Source organism: Nicotiana tabacum, chromosome 19 (assembly GCF_000715075.1).
Source record: "Nicotiana tabacum cultivar K326 chromosome 19, ASM71507v2, whole genome shotgun sequence".
Lineage (NCBI taxonomy): Eukaryota > Viridiplantae > Streptophyta > Magnoliopsida > Solanales > Solanaceae > Nicotiana > Nicotiana tabacum.
In genome coordinates, this window is record NC_134098.1 from 99,041,005 (window position 1) to 99,059,473 (window position 18,469).

At 35.2% G+C, this 18,469-nt stretch overlaps 2 protein-coding genes across 5 annotated transcripts; one reads left to right on the forward strand and one right to left on the reverse strand.

Annotated features, from left to right (window-relative positions):
* Positions 1–85: 85 nt before the first annotated feature.
* On the reverse strand, positions 86–6,101 carry LOC107804044 (cell division protein FtsY homolog, chloroplastic). Of its 4 annotated transcripts, XR_012702871.1 has the most exons (13): positions 5,669–6,101; positions 5,028–5,132; positions 4,579–4,652; positions 4,418–4,476; positions 4,107–4,144; positions 3,161–3,281; positions 2,972–3,040; positions 2,806–2,888; positions 1,786–1,854; positions 1,638–1,700; positions 1,352–1,503; positions 270–450; positions 86–185 (listed from the first exon to the last, which is right to left on the reverse strand). XR_012702871.1 is itself a non-coding variant. In XM_075238248.1 (12 exons), exons 1-11 carry the CDS (start codon positions 5,987–5,989, stop codon positions 1,390–1,392), a joined length of 1,116 nt encoding a protein of 371 aa, XP_075094349.1. In that variant the 5' UTR covers positions 5,990–6,101; the 3' UTR covers positions 86–424; positions 1,352–1,389. The 4 variants fall into 4 exon arrangements, 3 of the variants coding, with proteins under 3 accessions (XP_075094349.1, XP_016483343.1, XP_016483342.1); XM_075238248.1 differs by having other exon boundaries at positions 86–424; XM_016627857.2 differs by having other exon boundaries at positions 86–450.
* Positions 6,102–13,022: 6,921 nt separating this feature from the next.
* Positions 13,023–13,556, forward strand: LOC107804043 (BON1-associated protein 2-like). The gene has a single exon (XM_016627855.1). It carries the CDS (start codon positions 13,023–13,025, stop codon positions 13,554–13,556), a length of 534 nt encoding a protein of 177 aa, XP_016483341.1.
* The last annotated feature ends 4,913 nt before the right edge of the window (positions 13,557–18,469 follow it).

Below are 18,469 nucleotides of genomic sequence, written 5' to 3' on the forward strand. Positions count from 1 at the left end.
CATCTCGAATTATCTCAAATTCCCTCATTATTAGGTTTGTTTGTGTTTCGTTTCAGTCCTTGTAACTAAATTTTGCTTGATGAAATACACAATTGAACCTCTGATTTATTGAAAGAGAATGAAGTGCAAATTCGTGTACATCAATCCTGTATTAGTTGTGTCCAACTGCTGTACCACTATTTGTACTGCAATAATGACAAGGAGATGACATAAAGTTACTTGGATTCAAAACGAGTGATGCAACTAATGGCATCCTTTACATAGGATACCTGATAGCAGTAAATGTCTCTTCTGATGAACACAGACTCAAGCCATGCCGCAATCATTTTGTCAAAGACCAAATCCCAAATGTTTCATTACTCCTCACACTCCAAAATATTTATATGCGTCTCTTCACCCCTGATATGTGGAGTTTACCTGGTACCTACAGATCCGCTATCTGGAGTTCACCTTTGTACCTATAGTTTGAAGTGTTAGATATATGAAATTTTACATTGGAAACCAAATGTCGAATTAGTAAAGCAGAATTTATAACAGAAACCAAACGTTGTATTTATAGTGCAGAGTTTCTACAATAAGACTATTTACAGCAACAGAACTACTTCTTAGTGATAACCATACAGAGAGTTGATTGGTCCAAATTCAATCTAATTTTCCAAAATCTAACATAGCCCAACATGAAGTCTTACCTTGGTTAAGTAGGATCTGGCAAAATTCATTCATTCTGGGCCACCTCCCTCGAGGATCAAACAAAATACAAGTTGAACCTAGTTAGATGACCCCTAATTATAGTGACTAATTTTGATCTTACCATAGGGAAAATTTTCAGATTAACCCCACCTTGATTCTATAGGTACCAGGTTAACTCTAATCACCAAAATTTGATAGATAAAAGATCACATTGAACCCTAATCTCCTATCGACCAATAAGCCACACCCTTGGATGCTCCTGATTTTAACCTAAACAGCTAAACTGAAGTGAGAATATCTCTAACTCAAGTAAATTTAAATTCCATACTTGACCTACTAGGACTGTTTAGGCTCTCATGCTTGATAAGCTAATTTGAACTTGCACAAATAATAAATGAATGTTTCCAGAATCTTATAAACTGATCTTCATTATATTGTGACATCAAGAACGACGAACAACGTTACCACAAGAAACGTGTTCTGATTTTCCCTATAGCCATACTAGTTCCTAGCTTCACTATCAGGTTGAGATTCCAAGAATATTGATTACTTTTGTGATTTAAATCTTGTATCACCTAAGAGACTCGAACTAAATACGGGTTGAAAGACCATAACAGCTTAACCACCATCATATGCCGTAAAATTAAAAAGAGTCACGTACTTCTTAGAATCTGGGAGAAACTGTCACTGGATCATGCCTCATGGGAAGATAGCATTAACAAATTCCTCAGCATTGAACGGTTGGAGGTCATCTACACCTTCCCCAACACCTACAAACTTTACAGGAATACCAAGCTCATCAACCACACTGACCTGCAAACATAAAAGAATGAGATCGTTTAACTAACTGCAATTTGTCAGATATTTGGAGAGAAAAATTAACCACAACAACAACAACAAAATCATAAAAAGTAAAACGAGCCAAGTTTGGAGAATTCAAATTATACCACACAGCCACCTCGAGCAGAACCATCAAGTTTAGTCAATATTAGGCCAGTGACTCCAACAACCTAGAGAAGAAGGCAATTTCATAAAGAACCTTGAACTAAGGTAACTTATAAAGGTTCAAAACAACAAGCTGACAAGTGTCATTACGTCATTAAACTCTCTCGCTTGAGGAAGCATATTTAAACCAGTAGTTCCATCCAGAACAAGCAAGATTTCCTGCAAAATTGCGATAAGTTTCTTGAAGTTATATAGTAGGTCTAGAAAGAATATTAGCACGGTAAATAGACTGAGACTGGATATAGATACATGGGATCTTCTAAAGAGAACTTATAAATTAATAACAATAACTAATAGAACTTAAGATAACTGGGAATAAAGTACTAAGTAGAATCTGCCAAATAAAATCTTATTTGTGAATGTTGAATATTCAGAAGAAAGAGTAGCAAGATGCTAATCTTATGTTCTCTACTGCTCCTCTGCATAAAATTATGCGAATTACGCCAATATTAGGCTTACAGACCTGCTCCACTCAAGACACCTTTCGTGATCTCCAATGTGAGACACATTTAAAGGTTCCCTCATGCAACACCCTAAAGGAAACAGAGAAGACAGACAAATACATAGCAAAATGAAACAACGAATATTATCTATAGATATCACTATTAAGGGACAAATGTCATTTTAATGAGATGAACTATATTATGTAGAAACAAAACAATGTCAAGGTGCGAATGCGGATAGTCTCAACACTTGAACCCTTTTCTGCAGACACTAGTTTGCATGGAAGTGCATTGCACATGGACAACTATTTAGGAATAAATTATTCAAAATAATTAGCAAAAAGTTCTTGAAAGCATTTCCGAATGTTTTTATACTTAAAATGGTTGAATAAGGAGCTGCATAGTAAGAAATTTGTTCAAATAATTGAAGGACTAGGACAATATAGACCAAAACCCCCACTGGTACTTCATTACATGCTATATGTTTTTTCAAATATGCATATACAATTGGTTACATCAGTTCAAAGTCTATTTACTGAAGAGGTAATAGGGACTCTATTGTACGCTTAAACACAAGTTTTCCAAAAGATGGGACAAGTCATAATGGAAGCTTGACAGTATAATTAAGAAAAGCGAAGCTGAAAAATTCAAGTGTAGTGTAACATACATTAGGTGCACCAGTAACAATTTTACTGACAACTTTCTTGCATGCCACCAATTCCTCCATCAAGCTATAGTTGGTGTGCAGACCTGGTGCAAAGTTTAATCTTCGTTACTCAGAGATACTCTCCAAGTGTGAATAAGAAAGCTGTTTTCATGTTCACAAAACTTACGGCCAGATGTGTCGCATAAAACAATATCGAAACCCTCTTCCTTTCCTCTTTTAACAGCCTGTGAAAGAACTACTCAGGAAGAACTTCAAGATCATTTAGTGAGAATATTTTAAAGTTTACATTGTCATTTGTATTTTGGTTATATCTAGCATTGCAAACACTTGCGGATTAAACATTGTAGTTTAGTACCTGATGATGCCTTAGCTTTCTTTTTTTCAGCAACAACAATCTCACAACCAGTCCTTTCAGCCCAAATTTCTAACTGATCACTAGCAGCTGCTCTAAATGTATCACCAGCTGCTAATAGTATCTACAAAGTTCACAGAAAGAAAGTGTGAGATGCAGGAGCTATCCTATCATGAGTAGAAGAAGAAAGATAATGCATCTAATTCAAATTACTTGACAAAGAGAAGAATGTTTGAGTGAGTTACTAGGAGTGCATAACAAATACGAATTTCCTTTGTGACTAAATATCAAAGGAGGGTAAAATAATGAGGCTTACACAATAAGAAAACATAAAGATGAATGGATCATAAGAAAACTAATTCCAACGCTGTCTTCAAGGCAGAGGGGAAGGATCATGAAATGTTTTAAGTGGTCAAAGTTAAATAGCTGAAAGCTTATCCCAAGATATATTTATTTGTAATGTGATGAAGGTCTGCACAAGGTTTGAAGGGAGTCATAGGAATGTATGCCTTCTTTCCGTCTTAACCAAGGTCTCCACAACTACTCCACTGAAATAATAAAGTTGGTTGCCCAAACCAACTCAACAACAATAACAAACCCAATCCCACAAGTGGGGTCTGGGGAGGGTAGTGCGTACGCAACCTTACCTCTACCTTGTGAAGGTAGAGAAAGTGAGAGACTGTTTCCGATAGACCAACATAAAAGCTTTCAACAATCTCTAGAGTTTAAGCTTGCCACAAAGATATACTTAAAATGCAATGCAAAACCTTGACCAACAAGAATATTGGTTATTATTGTTTCAAGCATAAAACTAATGCTCAGTGGAGAAATTTAACTGCAAATTTGTGTTAACTATGCAGTATTGGTCAATTCTAGTGATATGGGAAAATGGCTAGCACTAATAGATCCGCAGCACAGCAGACAGAAACGAGATAACAGCTTGCCTCACCTTAGCCCCTTCTTTCTTCAATCTATTCGCCAGCTTTCCTGCATTAGGAGAACAAGAGAAAAGCTCACAAGTTACTGCCACTGTTTCAATTCTTGAATTGGTGATGGACATAGCAGAAATCTTTGATCCTTTTACAAGCGTTATCACTATAAATGTTTTCTAGAGGATTATGGAAAAAAAATTTACAAGAAGTCTCAAACTATTTGACAAAAATGGATCTTGGAGAAATTACACTGCTGCCACAAACATACAACAGCTTGTCTACTTTTCCAACCAACAAACCATGATTATACAAAAATTACTTCCCTTACCAAGAGATGTTGTCTTTCCACCTCCATTGACGCCCACAATCATGATCACAGCTGGTTTCCTAGTACAGAAAAGCAAGTTCTAAATCTAAGTTCAGTCTACTAAAAAACAAGCATAAAATAAATGTAAAATTAAAATCTGTATTCTATAAAGCAGTTGAAACCTGAAGCCCAGACGGAGTTCTGTTTTAGGTGCCTTGCTAGTCAATAGATCCAAGATACTCTTCTTAAGAGCACTCTTCATACCGATACAATTGCAATCCACAATGTCAATGCGTCGATAAGCCAAGAAAAATGGTAAGTTAACAAACTAGCATTAAAATAAATGTGTAAAACTGCTTATTTTTTGTATAGAATTAGTTGTTATTAACAGTGGCGAAGCCAGAATTTTCGTTAAGGGGTGTCAAAATATATAAAAGTAAACATACCAGGAAATTAAGGGGAGTCAATACATAGTATATATACATATAATTTATTTTTTTACCTAGCTACACAGTTTATTTTTCCCGCAAAGCCCTTCCTATAAAGTGGCTCCGCCACTGGTCATTAATCTTTATGGTATTATACATATATCAGTGTGTTACAACAAAAATGAAAATATCAGCATAATTACTTTTATCTCACTTCCTGATTTGATTTTCCCCCCATATATATCCTCTCGCAAGCTCTCCACAATCTTTATGGTAATCTTCGGGCCAAAATCAGACACCAACAGAACCTGAAACCACAGTTAAAGATTGTCTCAAACCTCAATAGTTGATGTGCCGGAATAATGATCCACTTACCTTAAATAATTGCACAGATTAGTATTTGGACATAAGTATATTTCGTAATGTGATACACCAAATAGTGGCATTAATCTCAGAATAAGGATCAGCAACATTCTTTTGAGATTAGTTTCTTCCCAATGAAATTCATATATAAAGAGGTAGAATACATGCAATTGTAATTCAATCTACACATAATTGCAACATTCCCACCTTCTGCAGCATTTATAGTCAGTTAAAGGCAGCAATAAACTAAGGCTACGCTGCGCTAAGTATCAAAAACATTATTAAATTCCCATTTCAAACAAGACTCTAAAAAAATTCTTCTGCAGCAATAAAGTTTAGTTTTAACATTTTAAACTCGTAGTTAGTCAAACCAGTTTAATTTAATATTTTAAACCCGTATCCAATCAAATATCATCTTGTATAAAATAAAACACTTTCTGTAGTGGCTAAGATGTGAGACTTTAATTTTACAAAAATTCACCTCTTCAAGTTCATCAAGAACACGGTCAGTGTCAGAAAGGTTCCAGTAAAGGAGGAGTTCATCTATAACTGCTAAATTGTCTCTCGTTTTTGAGAATCCTGAGAACAGTTTCTCCACGTCGCTCTTTGCTTTCTCTTTGAGCAAACGACCCAACTTAGTGAAGAACCCAGTTCCACCAGCTGAGCATTTGAACCGGGATTGGTCGAACCGGGTTTTATATGTGAAGTTGTGGAGGAGAATTGAACCGGAGCTTGATGGTGGAAGCACCGGTTTATTAGAGGGACGTTGATGTGGGAGACGAGAAGATAGTAGAGAAGCCATTTTGTTTTAGCTCAGAAGCAGCAGCAATGGAGAAGATAATGCTGCTCCGCACGACGTCGTTTATTGTTTTCCAATCTATTCTTCTTCTCTTTTTTCTTTTTTTCAGTATTCATAATTGGGTTAATCTTGTAGAAATGACACCAAGGAGCCATTTGTTGCACCCCTATTCTTTCAAAATTTACAAGGTATTTAAACACTATTTAAAGTTTAACTAATTTTGATAAACTATAATGAAAATTATGTGATTCCTTTTTTTTGTCCCTAAAAAAAAGATATTTTTCTATATTTAAAAATAATTTAACTTTAAAAATTTTGTTTTACTTTTAATGAGATGATTTATAACTGCACAGATATTTTAAAATTATTTTAAACCATAAGTTTCAAAAAAAAAAATCTTTCTTAATTATCATATCCACTTAAAATGCATCACAAAAATTTGAGTGAAGGGAATATTGTAATAAAGTTATTGATAATAACGAATAATATGTTAACAGGTAGAAACCAAAACTGGATTTGTAAGGCATTTCTAAGACTTGCAGAGTTGACTACTCAAAAAAAAAAAGATAGTCTGATCTTGACTGAAGATTTGTTCATTTTGACAAAGTCGCATAAAATTAATAGAGACAAAACTAAGAACAAGAGGAATTAGAAGTAAGATGCATAGATTCGGTTGGAGCATATGCTAACGCAAGAATATGATGTAAGATTTTGGAACCAATATGACACTATCCTAATGACTAGGACCATATAAAAAGAAAGCGTCATCCTAAAGAATTAATTTAGGAGTCCTTGGCTAATTTTGAGAGGATTAATTTAAAAATTATAATTTGAAAATTGAAAGGTTTTTGTGGGGCTTGTAGCTTAGGGGATCAATCGAGTTCATAATTTCGAAATACAATGAATTTAATGCTAACGATTAACCATCAATTCTAAATTTATGAGTCTATCTCTTTTTATCTATATATAACATGTTTGGATAAATGTAGTTTTAAAAAAAATTGTATAATATTCTGTGAGTCGAGGAAGAAACTTCCTTTGGAACACACACTCAAATCAACAACAACAACATACCATTGTAGTTCCACAAATGCTGTTTGGGGAGGGTAGAGTATACACAGACTTTACCCCTTCCTTTACAGCTTGTTTGGAGGGTTGTTACATATCGTTTCATAATATATCGTATCGTATTGTATTGTATTATACGGTATCGTTTGATGAATACAATATTTGGATAGATTGTGTCGTTTGTCGTCGTTTTATGATATCACACACCAGCAATATGAATAATAAACTTGCAATATTATTAAAAATAAATTATGATACGGTATATAAAAAGGTAGGGTAAATGATAAAATAAAATTATTTAATAATAATGAAGGGTGAGATTGAGAGAAAAAGACAAGGTAACGACGCGACCACACCAAATCAGTCGTTACATAAAGTGGCACATTTCGTCGTTACGTAACGACGGATTTAACGATACAATACAATAAAATTTAAGTAACAATCAAAACAAACATCGTATTTAAAGTAACAATATTATACAATACAATAGATAACAACCCTCCAAACAAGCTGTTAGAAGGCAGCGCGGCTGTTTTCGGTAGATCCTCGTCAACACACACTCAAATCTCTTTATGGAAATCTTTTTGGAATATCTTTTCACAAATACTTCCTGGAAAGGAATTTAAACTAATAAGTTTTGTGAAGAATTATTATGGGATTTGTAAGTGTTGCATAATATGTCACCTTAAGCATTTGCATAATCTAAATTTATAAAGTTTACTGTCTATATGGGTGCCTGAATGTTCTTGTGCCTATAGCTTCTGATTCTATATTCTGGTTTGTAATAAAAGAAAATTATTAAATAGTACTTTGCGTCTATTTTAATTTTAAATGTTGGGTTTTCCTTCCTCAATAATTTCATAGTTAAACACCAGACCCTACAATTAAAGTATAATTTGGGAACCACAAGGGCTGGCGTCTCTCTTCAGTCTAGTCAACCATTAATATATGGGCTGGTGCACCGTGGTATGTTGGAAGTGAGGCAATTTTTCTCCTTTTTTGTTTTTTTAATAAAATTTTCCAATCATATAGAGTTGTTTCCGACAAATCGTGCAGAATTTTTCTTGATATGTAACTGTCAAGCCTATAGAAGAACATTGTGGTGGCCACGGACTACACGGCAAAATACAGAAATCTATTTAAAGTTTTTATATACTTTTATAGTACTGTTTTTAATCCGTATAATTTGTGATTTAAGATACTGCCTGTCATACATTTGATATCTTTAATTATAAGAATTTTGGCCTAAATTCGTTTTCATTAATCCTTAAACATCTCACTTAGTCAACACTCCATTAATCAGAACAATAAGGTAGATTTGGAACTTTAAAAAATATGATAAATGACTTCTTATGAATTATTTTTAAATGTCAAATACTTTGAAATATATTTACTCTGGCAAACGGTTTAAATTTGGCCAGAAATTTTTTTATGTCATAACTATATATAGTAAATCGCGTTTCTAGGGTAACCGTGGTAAAAGTTATTACCTAATTGCTAATTATGGGTTAGGAAGCATTTTCATAGAAATTTCTCAAGCTTTAGCTGAAGGACTTGAATGAAATAAATATCATAATCTCAGTGGACTTGTGATTTGTATAAACTGATTATATCATTGTTGTTATTTCACAAGAAGAAATATAAAAGTAATCAAGAAAGAAAAGTCTTTTCTGATTAGCATTTGATTATAACTATAGCAGTGGACTGATGGTTCTCTCTCTCTCTCTCTCTCTCTCTCTCTCTCTCTCTCTCTCTATATATATATATATATATATATATATATATATATATATATATATATATATATATATATATATATATATATGTATTACTTTATTGAAAAATTAAAGCTGGAAACATGGCAAAATGAAAAACAGATAAAGAACTTCGACTAATCCTTCTTCGACAGAGTTGTTAGCCATTCCCTTATCCACGTCGCAAGGTTAATCACTTTGTTACTTGTGATGACCCAAAAGGTCATCTTATGTTTTAGAACTCGAATATGTGCTCTTAAACCTTAAAAATTTTATTTTTATTCTCTTCGATTTACGTGCGCAGTCCGGGCATGTTTTCGGAAAGTTTTTATGTTGAAAACTAATGAAAATAAGAATTTATGCCTTAAAAGTTGATTTTAGTTGACTTCGGTCAACATTATTGGTAAACGGGCTTGAATCTGTGTTTTGACAGTTCTGGTGGGTCCGCATTGAATTATGGGACCTGGGCGTATGCCCGGAATCGAATTCGGAGGTCCCTAACTCAAGTTATGAATTTTTTATGAAAATTTAAAAGTTTGAAAATTAATTATTTTTAAGAATTGATTGATATTTGGCATTGTTAGTGCCGGGTCCGTATTCTGGTTCCGAAGCCCGATACAAGTTCATTATGATATTTAAGACTTGTCTGTAATTTTTGGTGAAACGGAGTTGATTTGACATGATTCGGGCGTCCAGTTGAAAAGATATGAACTTTAATTTAAAGTGTTCTTGAGAATTTCATTTGATTTGGTGCTAAATTTAGAGTTCTAGGTGTTATTTTGGCAATTTGATCGCGCGAGCAAGTTCGTATGATATTTTTAGACTTGTGTGCATGTTTGGTTTGGAGCCCCGAGGGCTCGGGTGAGTTTCGGATAGGCCACCAGATGCTTTGGACTTTGAAAATCTAGTATTTTGCTACAGCATGTCCTTCTTCGTGTTCGCGAAGGTACTCTCGCGAACACGAAGAGTAAACTGGGCAGCTAAAGTTTTCTTCTTCGCAAACGCGAAGGCTTCGTCGCGAACGCGAAGCGATGGGGGCGTTACCCTTCGCGAACGCGACAAGCTCCTCGCGAACGCGTAGTGTTAGGCACACCTGGGGGAGGGTTGGTCGTTCCTTCATCGCGAACGCGAGCAATGCCTCGCGAACGTGAAGACCATGGAGAGTAGCCATCGCGAACGCGAGCAGGATCTCGTGAACGCGAAGGCTTGGCAGCCAGTACCCTTCGCGAACGCGATGCACACTGTTGCCCAGTGCATAAAACAGAATCAAACACGGGTTTAAGCCATTTCTTCAATATTTTTCAAGAACCAAACGAGTAGAGGCGATTTTCAAGAGTCCTTTTCTTCCCCAAAGTATTGGTAAGTGATTCTAAACCATTTTCTTTCAATTACCCATTACATTTCTTGAATTATCAACCTAAAATCTAGAGTTTTCATCGTAGAATTAGGGGTTGTGGTAGAAACTAGAAATTTCAAAAATTTGGGGATTTATACCTCAATTTGAGGTCGGATTCCAAAACTAATTATATATTCGAGCTCGGGGGTGAATGGGTAAATGAATTTTGGTCCGAACCTCGGGTTTTTATCAAGCGAGCCCGGGGTCGATTTTTTGATTTTTTGGAGGAAAATTTGGGGAATTTAATTTATGCAATATAATTGATTCCTTTAGCAGTATTTGATATTATTGAGTCATTTTTAAATAGATACGAGTGGTTTGGAGGTAAATTCCAGAGGAAAAGCTATGATTGAGAATCAAGTGGCCTTCGGAGCGAGGTAAGTGTTGTGTCTAACCCTGACTTGAGGGAATTAGGAACCTTGGATTACTTGCTAAGTGAAATTCATGTGAGCGGCGTATATGTGAGGTGATGAGTACTTATGCGCTGCCAATTTACCTGTTTTCTATGTTTCTCTATTTTTCCTATATTGTCTCATTCCTATGCCTAATTGCAATGTGTTATAAGTGTTGTGTCTAACCCTTATAACACTGACTTGAGGGAATTAGGAACCTTGGATTACTTGCTAAGTGAAATTCATGTGAGCGGCGTATATGTGAGGTAACGAGTACTTATGCGCTGCCAATTTACCTGTGTTTCTATGTTTCTCTATTTTTCCTATATTGTCTCATTCCTATGCCTAATTGCAATGTGTTATACTAATGTTGTTCAATTTATCGTTCTTATCACGTTTAAGGATTTTCTAGTGATAATTGAGTTTTTATTTCAAAGTTGAGATTGATGTTATGGAACCAAATATTAAAGTAAGGTTTGTACTTGTTATTCTATCTCCCTATTATTATTTATGCATTGAATTATGGTAAGGGAGAGTGTTAATGCACGAAGGGTGATGCCATGCCATATTGTGAGTGTTAATGGTGATGTCGTGCTATATTGTGAGTGTTAATGCACGAAGGGTGATGTCGTGCCATGATATGTGAGTTAATGCACGAAGGGTGATGCCGTGCCGTTTTCTATTAATTTTATGGTGAGATTGAGAGTAAAAGCACGAAGGGTGATGCCGTGCATTTTTCCTTACTGTATTCACTATTCCTGTTGATTCATGGTATATTGACTACTCCGGTGATCGTTCTGTTGTAGTTCTTTATCTTGTATTTTCCTCAGTATATTCCCCTCCCGACATTTTCTGTTTAGTTCTTCATTTTTGTTATTTGTACATACACTGTTAAATTGTACAGGTTGATTTGTAGGTACCTTGCCTTAGCCTCGTCACTACTTCGTCGAGGTTAGGCTCGACACTTACCAGTACATAGAGTCGGTTGTACTGATACTGCACTATGCACTTTCTGTGCAGATTTTGATACCGGCTCGGGTTGATCGAAATTTTGCTATTGGTCCGCTGTCCGGAGACTCAAGGTAGATCTGTCGGCGTTCAAAGACCTTGAAGTCCCCGTCTATATTTTCTGTTCTACTGTTTCTTTCATTCAGACAGTTGTATTTCTTTCAGACTATTACTTGTAGCAAATTCTATAATGCTCGTGAATTGTGACTCCAGATCCGGGTGATAGTAATTAATACAATTTTATGATATTCCGCACTTATTATATTTTAACTTAGTTAATTATTATTAATTCCTGAATGGAAATTAATAAGAAATTAGTTTAATGATTCTCTAACGTTGGCTTGCCTAGCAAGTGAAATGTTAGGCGCCATCACAATCCCGTCTGTGGGAAATTTCGGATCGTGACATTACTAACACTTAATTGAGTGACTCAAAAAAAATTACCCCCAACCTAATGATCAATATATATAGTTTAACCAATTACAACATGTTACTTATATATATCTTATTTGTAGACAAGCAATCCACGTTATGTAATTTTTATTTTGTTTGTAGTTGAATATTTATAAACTTAACAGTAAAACGTTATTCACATCATCAGTAATAACACTTAAAACTCTATCTGTTTAAATGTCCATCTATAACATTTTATATGATATCTTGCTAGTCTACAGATAAGCATTACACCGTAACCTTTCCAACAAACATTTATTTTAGCACCAAAAGTTACGGTGGGTTGGTAATTATCCCTTTCTCCTTAATCAAATAAAAGGTGTCGAGCTATTAGAATGAAGTCGCTATTAATAGGAAGCGCTAGCGCTTTTACTCTAGAATGGAATTTTCGGCGTGAAGCTATGGACTTTATATTTGTGCAAATCTCTCTAAATTATATACATATATACTGAGTACTGACAGTGACATATGTTTTCACATAATAAATATAATTTAACATGTAATAATAGATTAGTAACAATTTTTACATGTTACCAATATAATTGATGTTCATTATAAAAAGTTGAAATTAAGTTGTATGCCTTGATAGTTGATATAGTGTAAAAATAGCTAACAATCTATGTAGCTTAAACCCTTTATAACATGTTAGTCCAAGTAATGTTTGTCAATGCATAAAAACGTAAACGTCAATGTTAGTCCTGTGATTAACCTTTTAAATTGATTTTCTTGCCGCCCTTTTAAACTATTTTTCTCCTTCGGATATTGGCAAGCAATTTGTTATTGACCAAAATTAGGAGAAATAGTCAGTTTTACCATGTCAAATATTACGGAAGCAGCATTCCTCTTTCTGTCTCCTTTCTCCCCTCCCTTCCTCTAACTTCTCTATATATACACCACCATCTCTACCATTTTTTCTTCCATCTTTTACATAAGTTTCAAATAGTATTCTGATTTTCTTGATTACGATGAAGCCATCGTCCTATTTAGCGTCGCGAGTGTTAGAAATCACAGTGATATCTGGGGAGAATCTCCGAGAAAGCAGGAAGCAATGGGTGAAGAAGAACGCTTTCGTAAATATCAGAACAACAGATTCATGCAACAAAACAACTAAAATGGATAAAGACGGCGGAAGTTACCCTGTATGGAACGAAAAACTGATCGTTGATTTGCCCATGCATGCAATAAATCTGACGGTGGAGGTTCAATGCAAGACTTCTTACGGGATCAAAACCATTGGGATTGCAAGAGTTCTGACGTCGGATTTCATTGGTGGATTCTTGCCAGAAGATTATCTGCACTTCTTGAGTTATAGGCTTAGGGATGAAAAGGGTGAGAAGAATGGGATTATCAATTTCTCCGTCAAGGTGAAGAATGCACCGCCCCACACTACCGGTTGCGCCTCTGCTTATTCCCAGCAGTGGACGGCAGCTCCGGTGGCTGTGAGAAGCAAAGGTTCTTGTGAAGTTGTAACCGGTATTCCCTTTTACCCTAGTTATTAGGTTTAATTTGGAGAATTTCTTTTAATTGATGAATTGAATTGTATATATAGATAGGTTTTAGATGAATTTGATTGCCAAGAAAGGATTCTGATTTTTTCATTGAATGAAATATATATATGTTACTTTTACATTTGTACTTATCTTCAGTTGTAATACTATCTAAAATACGGTTGCTTGGGCAACCAACAAACAGTTTATAGTGGCAAGATCAAGCACAGAAGCTTCATCGATTTCATCAGCCTAGCAACTGCTAGTTGAAGTTTGGTCGCAGTTTTGTTTACTAGATTTTGGTGTTTTTATTTCAATCACATTCAATGAATGTGGAGTGCGACAATTTTGGTGCCGTACATCTTGCCAATAATCCAGTTTTCATTAGGCAGAGTTGGATTATAATTTCATTTATGAGACTGTTAACCAAGGTGCATGCTTTATGTATCATGTGCATACATCACAAAAAAATGACTGATATTTTTACCAAGATTCTCTCCAGATGCACGTACATCTCAAAGAATTGATTAACAATTATCATATTCGTTCTTTCAAATCTAGATTTTTACTAATGAAATATAAAGAAGTAGATGTACAAAAAAAAGTAAAAAAGATTCAACACAGTGTAATATATTAATGTAACATGTCAATTGACTCTCCTCGGACAAGTGTAGCTCTACCGCTTCAATCATACTTTTCATTCATTAAGGCATTTGCAAGAGTGCATAACTGAGAAAATTACTGGGAAAGACTTTAAAAAACGGTCCATCTTCTGGACTAGAACTTTAGTCCACTTTAATAAAAACAAAAATTAGAACAAAAAGGAATTAGAAGACAAGTAAGATGTGCGCTTGGGCACGCATGCTAACATAAGAGAATATGATGTATGATTCCCGAAGCAATATGACACTAATTATCCAGCCTGGCGTCTCTATTCAGTCTAGTCAACACAATTAAGCGTAATCATGGAATGTTGGAAGCGGAGGCGATTTCTTTTCTATTTTGTACTTTTTTTGTTTTAAATCAAACAAGAAAAATCTCAACTGTTTTTCTTGATTTTTGGCTGTCAGGACTAAAAGAAACAATTTTTTTGGGGTGACCACGGACTACACGGCAAAATAGAATTTCTCATTCACAGCTCATTTCTATTAATTCCGATATAGTAATAATAACAAGTCGTGCTTCTATGGTAATCGTGGAGAAAAAGTTGATGTACCTAACTACAGTTAATTAGGAAGCATTTTCAATGAAATTTCTCAAGCTTTAGTTTAAGGACTTAATTAAATAAATATTATAATCCCTTCAGCAAAAAAAAAAAACAATATCATAATCCCTGTGGATCTGTGATTTGTATCACTCATATATGTCACTGCTGCTCCTTCACAGCAAGAAATATAGCATAAACAAAAAAAAAACAAAAAAATTGTGGTTAACATTTATAACTATATAAGTGGACAAAAAATCTCATTTTTTTATAAAAAAAAATTAATCTATATATATATATATATTCATGTCATGTGCACATACATGTTGAGTCATATATCTATATATCTATATAAATAAAGGAGTGAAAAAGAATACTGCACCTGTCTTTGGCAAAGAAAAATACTTATCTTTTTTCTCAATTTTTTGCCCTTTCTCTTATTTTTCTAATAAATATATGTTTTCTGCAATTAAATTACAGTTGTGACATAAGCAATAATATCATAATGCTAATTATACTACAATAATTGCTCAAATACGTTACTATCCATTCCTATTACTCAAGTTATCAATTGTATTGTTAGTTTTTTTTTCTTTTGGTTACTATAAATACTAAGTAATATCTTCTCAATCACATAACTCTCTTCTCTTCATCTATAATCATTCATTTTCATTCTCTTATTTTTGTTTGAAGCTCTCTCTATAGAAAAAATCTTTTTTTTCCCTCCCGAAGGTTCTTTCATTTTTAAATCTTTTGGTTGTTCATTAAGGAATGAGGAATAGAAGAACATTATGTCGCTACAAATCACAGTATTGAGGAGTCAAATACAAGCTTGATGAAGAAGCTATCATCAATAATGTGTGCATATTTTGTTACTCTTAATCTTTTGCAGGCTTGTAATTATAGAATGAGTGCATATGTAATAGTTTTGCCTTTTTTTGGGTGTAAAAATGCCTTATTTTTGAATATTAGGAATGATTATACTAAGGGGGAAAAAGGCAGATTTGTCCCTCTACTTTAGTAAATTATCCACGTTTGTGCCTAGTTCTACTATCCGTCCAAAGACGTCCCTACCGTTAAGAAAGTAGACAAAATCGTCCCTAACCCTAACAGAGATCCAACGTGGCACCGGGGCCTTTCTCTTTGACTGCCAACTAGGCAAATTAAAAACCCCATACCCATTCAAATAACCCACTACCCGGTCGAACCAATTTTCCCTCTTAAAACAAGTTTCTTCTTCCACCCACCCAAAACGACACCATCACAATCCTAAAGCAAATGATTTTCCATCAATGTAAAGCTTACTCAACAACTTCAATGCCTACCCAAACACACAACTCAGCATCTGTGCATTCAGGAACCTACACCAAAAGCAAAATCTCCAAAGTCAGGTTCACGCACTTAAGAGAGATAAGGATAGAGCCTTCATTGTTTATTCTTGTTAGTCCCGCCAATATTGTTGTATTTGTAAATAATAATTCTGCAAAATATAAGTTATCGTAATGAAACAGTAATTAATTCGAGCCCACTGAATTCACAGTATTTCCTTAAAGAATTTAATCCTCTCCTAGTACCCAAGGTTATGGATTATTTCCTTCCAGGATAGAACGAATCATACACTGGTGTAGCGGCACTTCAAACCCCAGTGTTTCAGCGAACACAAAGTTCGGTAACAAATCACACTTACAGTTGCTTTGTTTGAAGTTAAAACAATGCAGAACAAAGGAGTAGAAACTCAGAAAATTATATGAAAATGCTGAGAGGAAGGAGTGCAATGTATAGCCAAATCTGTTGAGCGATTTCAGTTTTGTGTCTTGTGTGTGTCTTTCTTCAACAGCTGCTGCACATATATATAGCAGCCAGTGTTGAAGAAGAACGACCGTCCACCCTCCATGGTGGAGCATGCATTAGCATGTTTGCGGAGCAAGCACTTGGCCATGGTGGGAAGAGCATTAGGCGGCTTGTTGTCGCAGCTGGTGGTCAGTACACAGATTGAAACATATCTGTTACAAATGCAGATAATCTTACGTTAATATTTACTATTAACAAATAAATTTGGTCCAAAAAATTAATCAATCAATCGATCATTTGACCAAATCCAAATCCAAATCCAAATCCAAATCCGAATCCGAATCCAAATCCGAAGCCGAAGCCGTAGCCGTAACCGAGCCGAGCGAGCGAGCGACGACGACGGCTCGAGGCTTACTTTCTTCTTAACTCTTTAAGAGCTACAAGAAGAGCAATTATATATATACCCACCAAAAATCTTTTCCTCTTCCAATATGGGACAATGTCTCATTGTCAAGAGGGGAAAACTTAAAATTTTACTCAAAAATTTTATTTTCCCTCCATTTCCCATTCACCCTCATTTTAAGACTATTTCATCTTAAAAACAAAACCTCAACAATCCCCCACATGAATGGGGAATGGCTATATCACGGAAGTATGCATGGAAAAACTGTATGACTTGCAAGCAAGAAATAATCGCATCTGGATAAGTAGATTTTCCTTTGAACTTTCCGTAGTAAACTTATGTCGGATATACTCGATCAATCGGTAGATTTGATATCTTTGAACCGTCGATCTTTGGTGTATACCTAGACAACCATAAGTCACACAATCAACCCTTAACCGTCTATGGTTCTCATTGTTGTGTTCGTTTCAGCCATGAACACCGCCTGGTTTCATAAGTGCGTAGAGAACTGGCCTTACAAAGTTCTCCTTGAAGCGGCTAACACTTCACACTTACATAGGTGATTCCTAAACGTGTCATCCTGTAGATACACTATTTGATATACCCCGTATCAAATTTAGAAATCATTAAAAAGCCTTAATGCTTTATCCTTGGTACTGAACATTGTCTCATCACGAGAACAGACTAAAATTTTATTTGACAATGTTGAACCGTCATTAATGACTTTGTTTGATCTCCTTGAACCTAGATCTTGGGATCTCCAGTCTTCTAGGTAGAGTTACCGCCACAATGACTTGTTCTCGGCCATAGCTCCATTCCCCTTGATGATTTCTCAACTAACTCTCTAGTTAGGCCTTTTGTAAGTGGATCCGACACATTATCACTTGACTTTACATAGTCAATCGTGATAATTTCTCTAGAGAGTAATTGCCTAACGGTTTTATGTATTCGTCGTATATGACGAGATTTACCGTTATACATAACGCTCCCAGCCCTTCTAATTGCCGCTTGACTATCACAATGTATGCATATTGGTGCCAACGGTTTAGGCCAAAATGGAATGTCTTCCAAGAAATTCCGGAGCCATTCAGCTTCTTCACCAGCTTTATCTAAGGCTATGAATTCAACCTCCATTGTAGAGCGGGCAATACATGTTTGTTTGGACGACTTCCAAGATACCGCTCCTCCACCAATAGTGAATACATACCCACTCGTGGACTTAGAATCAGTTGAACCGGTGATCCAATTTGTATCACAGTATCCCTCAATCACCGCAGGGAAATTACTGTAGTGCAATTCAAAGTTCTGGGTATGTTCTAAATATCCCAAAACTCGTTTCATTGCCATCCAATGAGATTGTCCTGGATTGCTCGTATATCGACTCAGTTTACTTATAGCACAAGCTATATCTGGTCGTGTACAATTCATGATATACATTAAGCATCCCAACACACGAGCATAATCCAATTGTGATATGCTTTGGCCTTTATACTTTGCTAATGCAAGATTCACGTCAATTGGAGTCTT

Excerpts from the sequence above, each read along its gene's own strand:
- LOC107804044 (XM_075238248.1), bottom strand. The coding sequence starts at position 5,989 with ATGGCTTCTCTACTATCTTCTCGTCTCCCACATCAACGTCCCTCTAAT. Across the intron at positions 2,889-2,971 it reads TTTATGCGACACATCTGGCC|GTCTGCACACCAACTATAGC; the intron begins GTAAGTTTTGTG and ends ACTTTGCACCAG. Across the intron at positions 1,701-1,785 it reads AAGCGAGAGAGTTTAATGAC|GTTGTTGGAGTCACTGGCCT; the intron begins GTAATGACACTT and ends CTTCTTCTCTAG.
- LOC107804043 (XM_016627855.1), top strand. The coding sequence starts at position 13,023 with ATGAAGCCATCGTCCTATTTAGCGTCGCGAGTGTTAGAAATCACAGTG.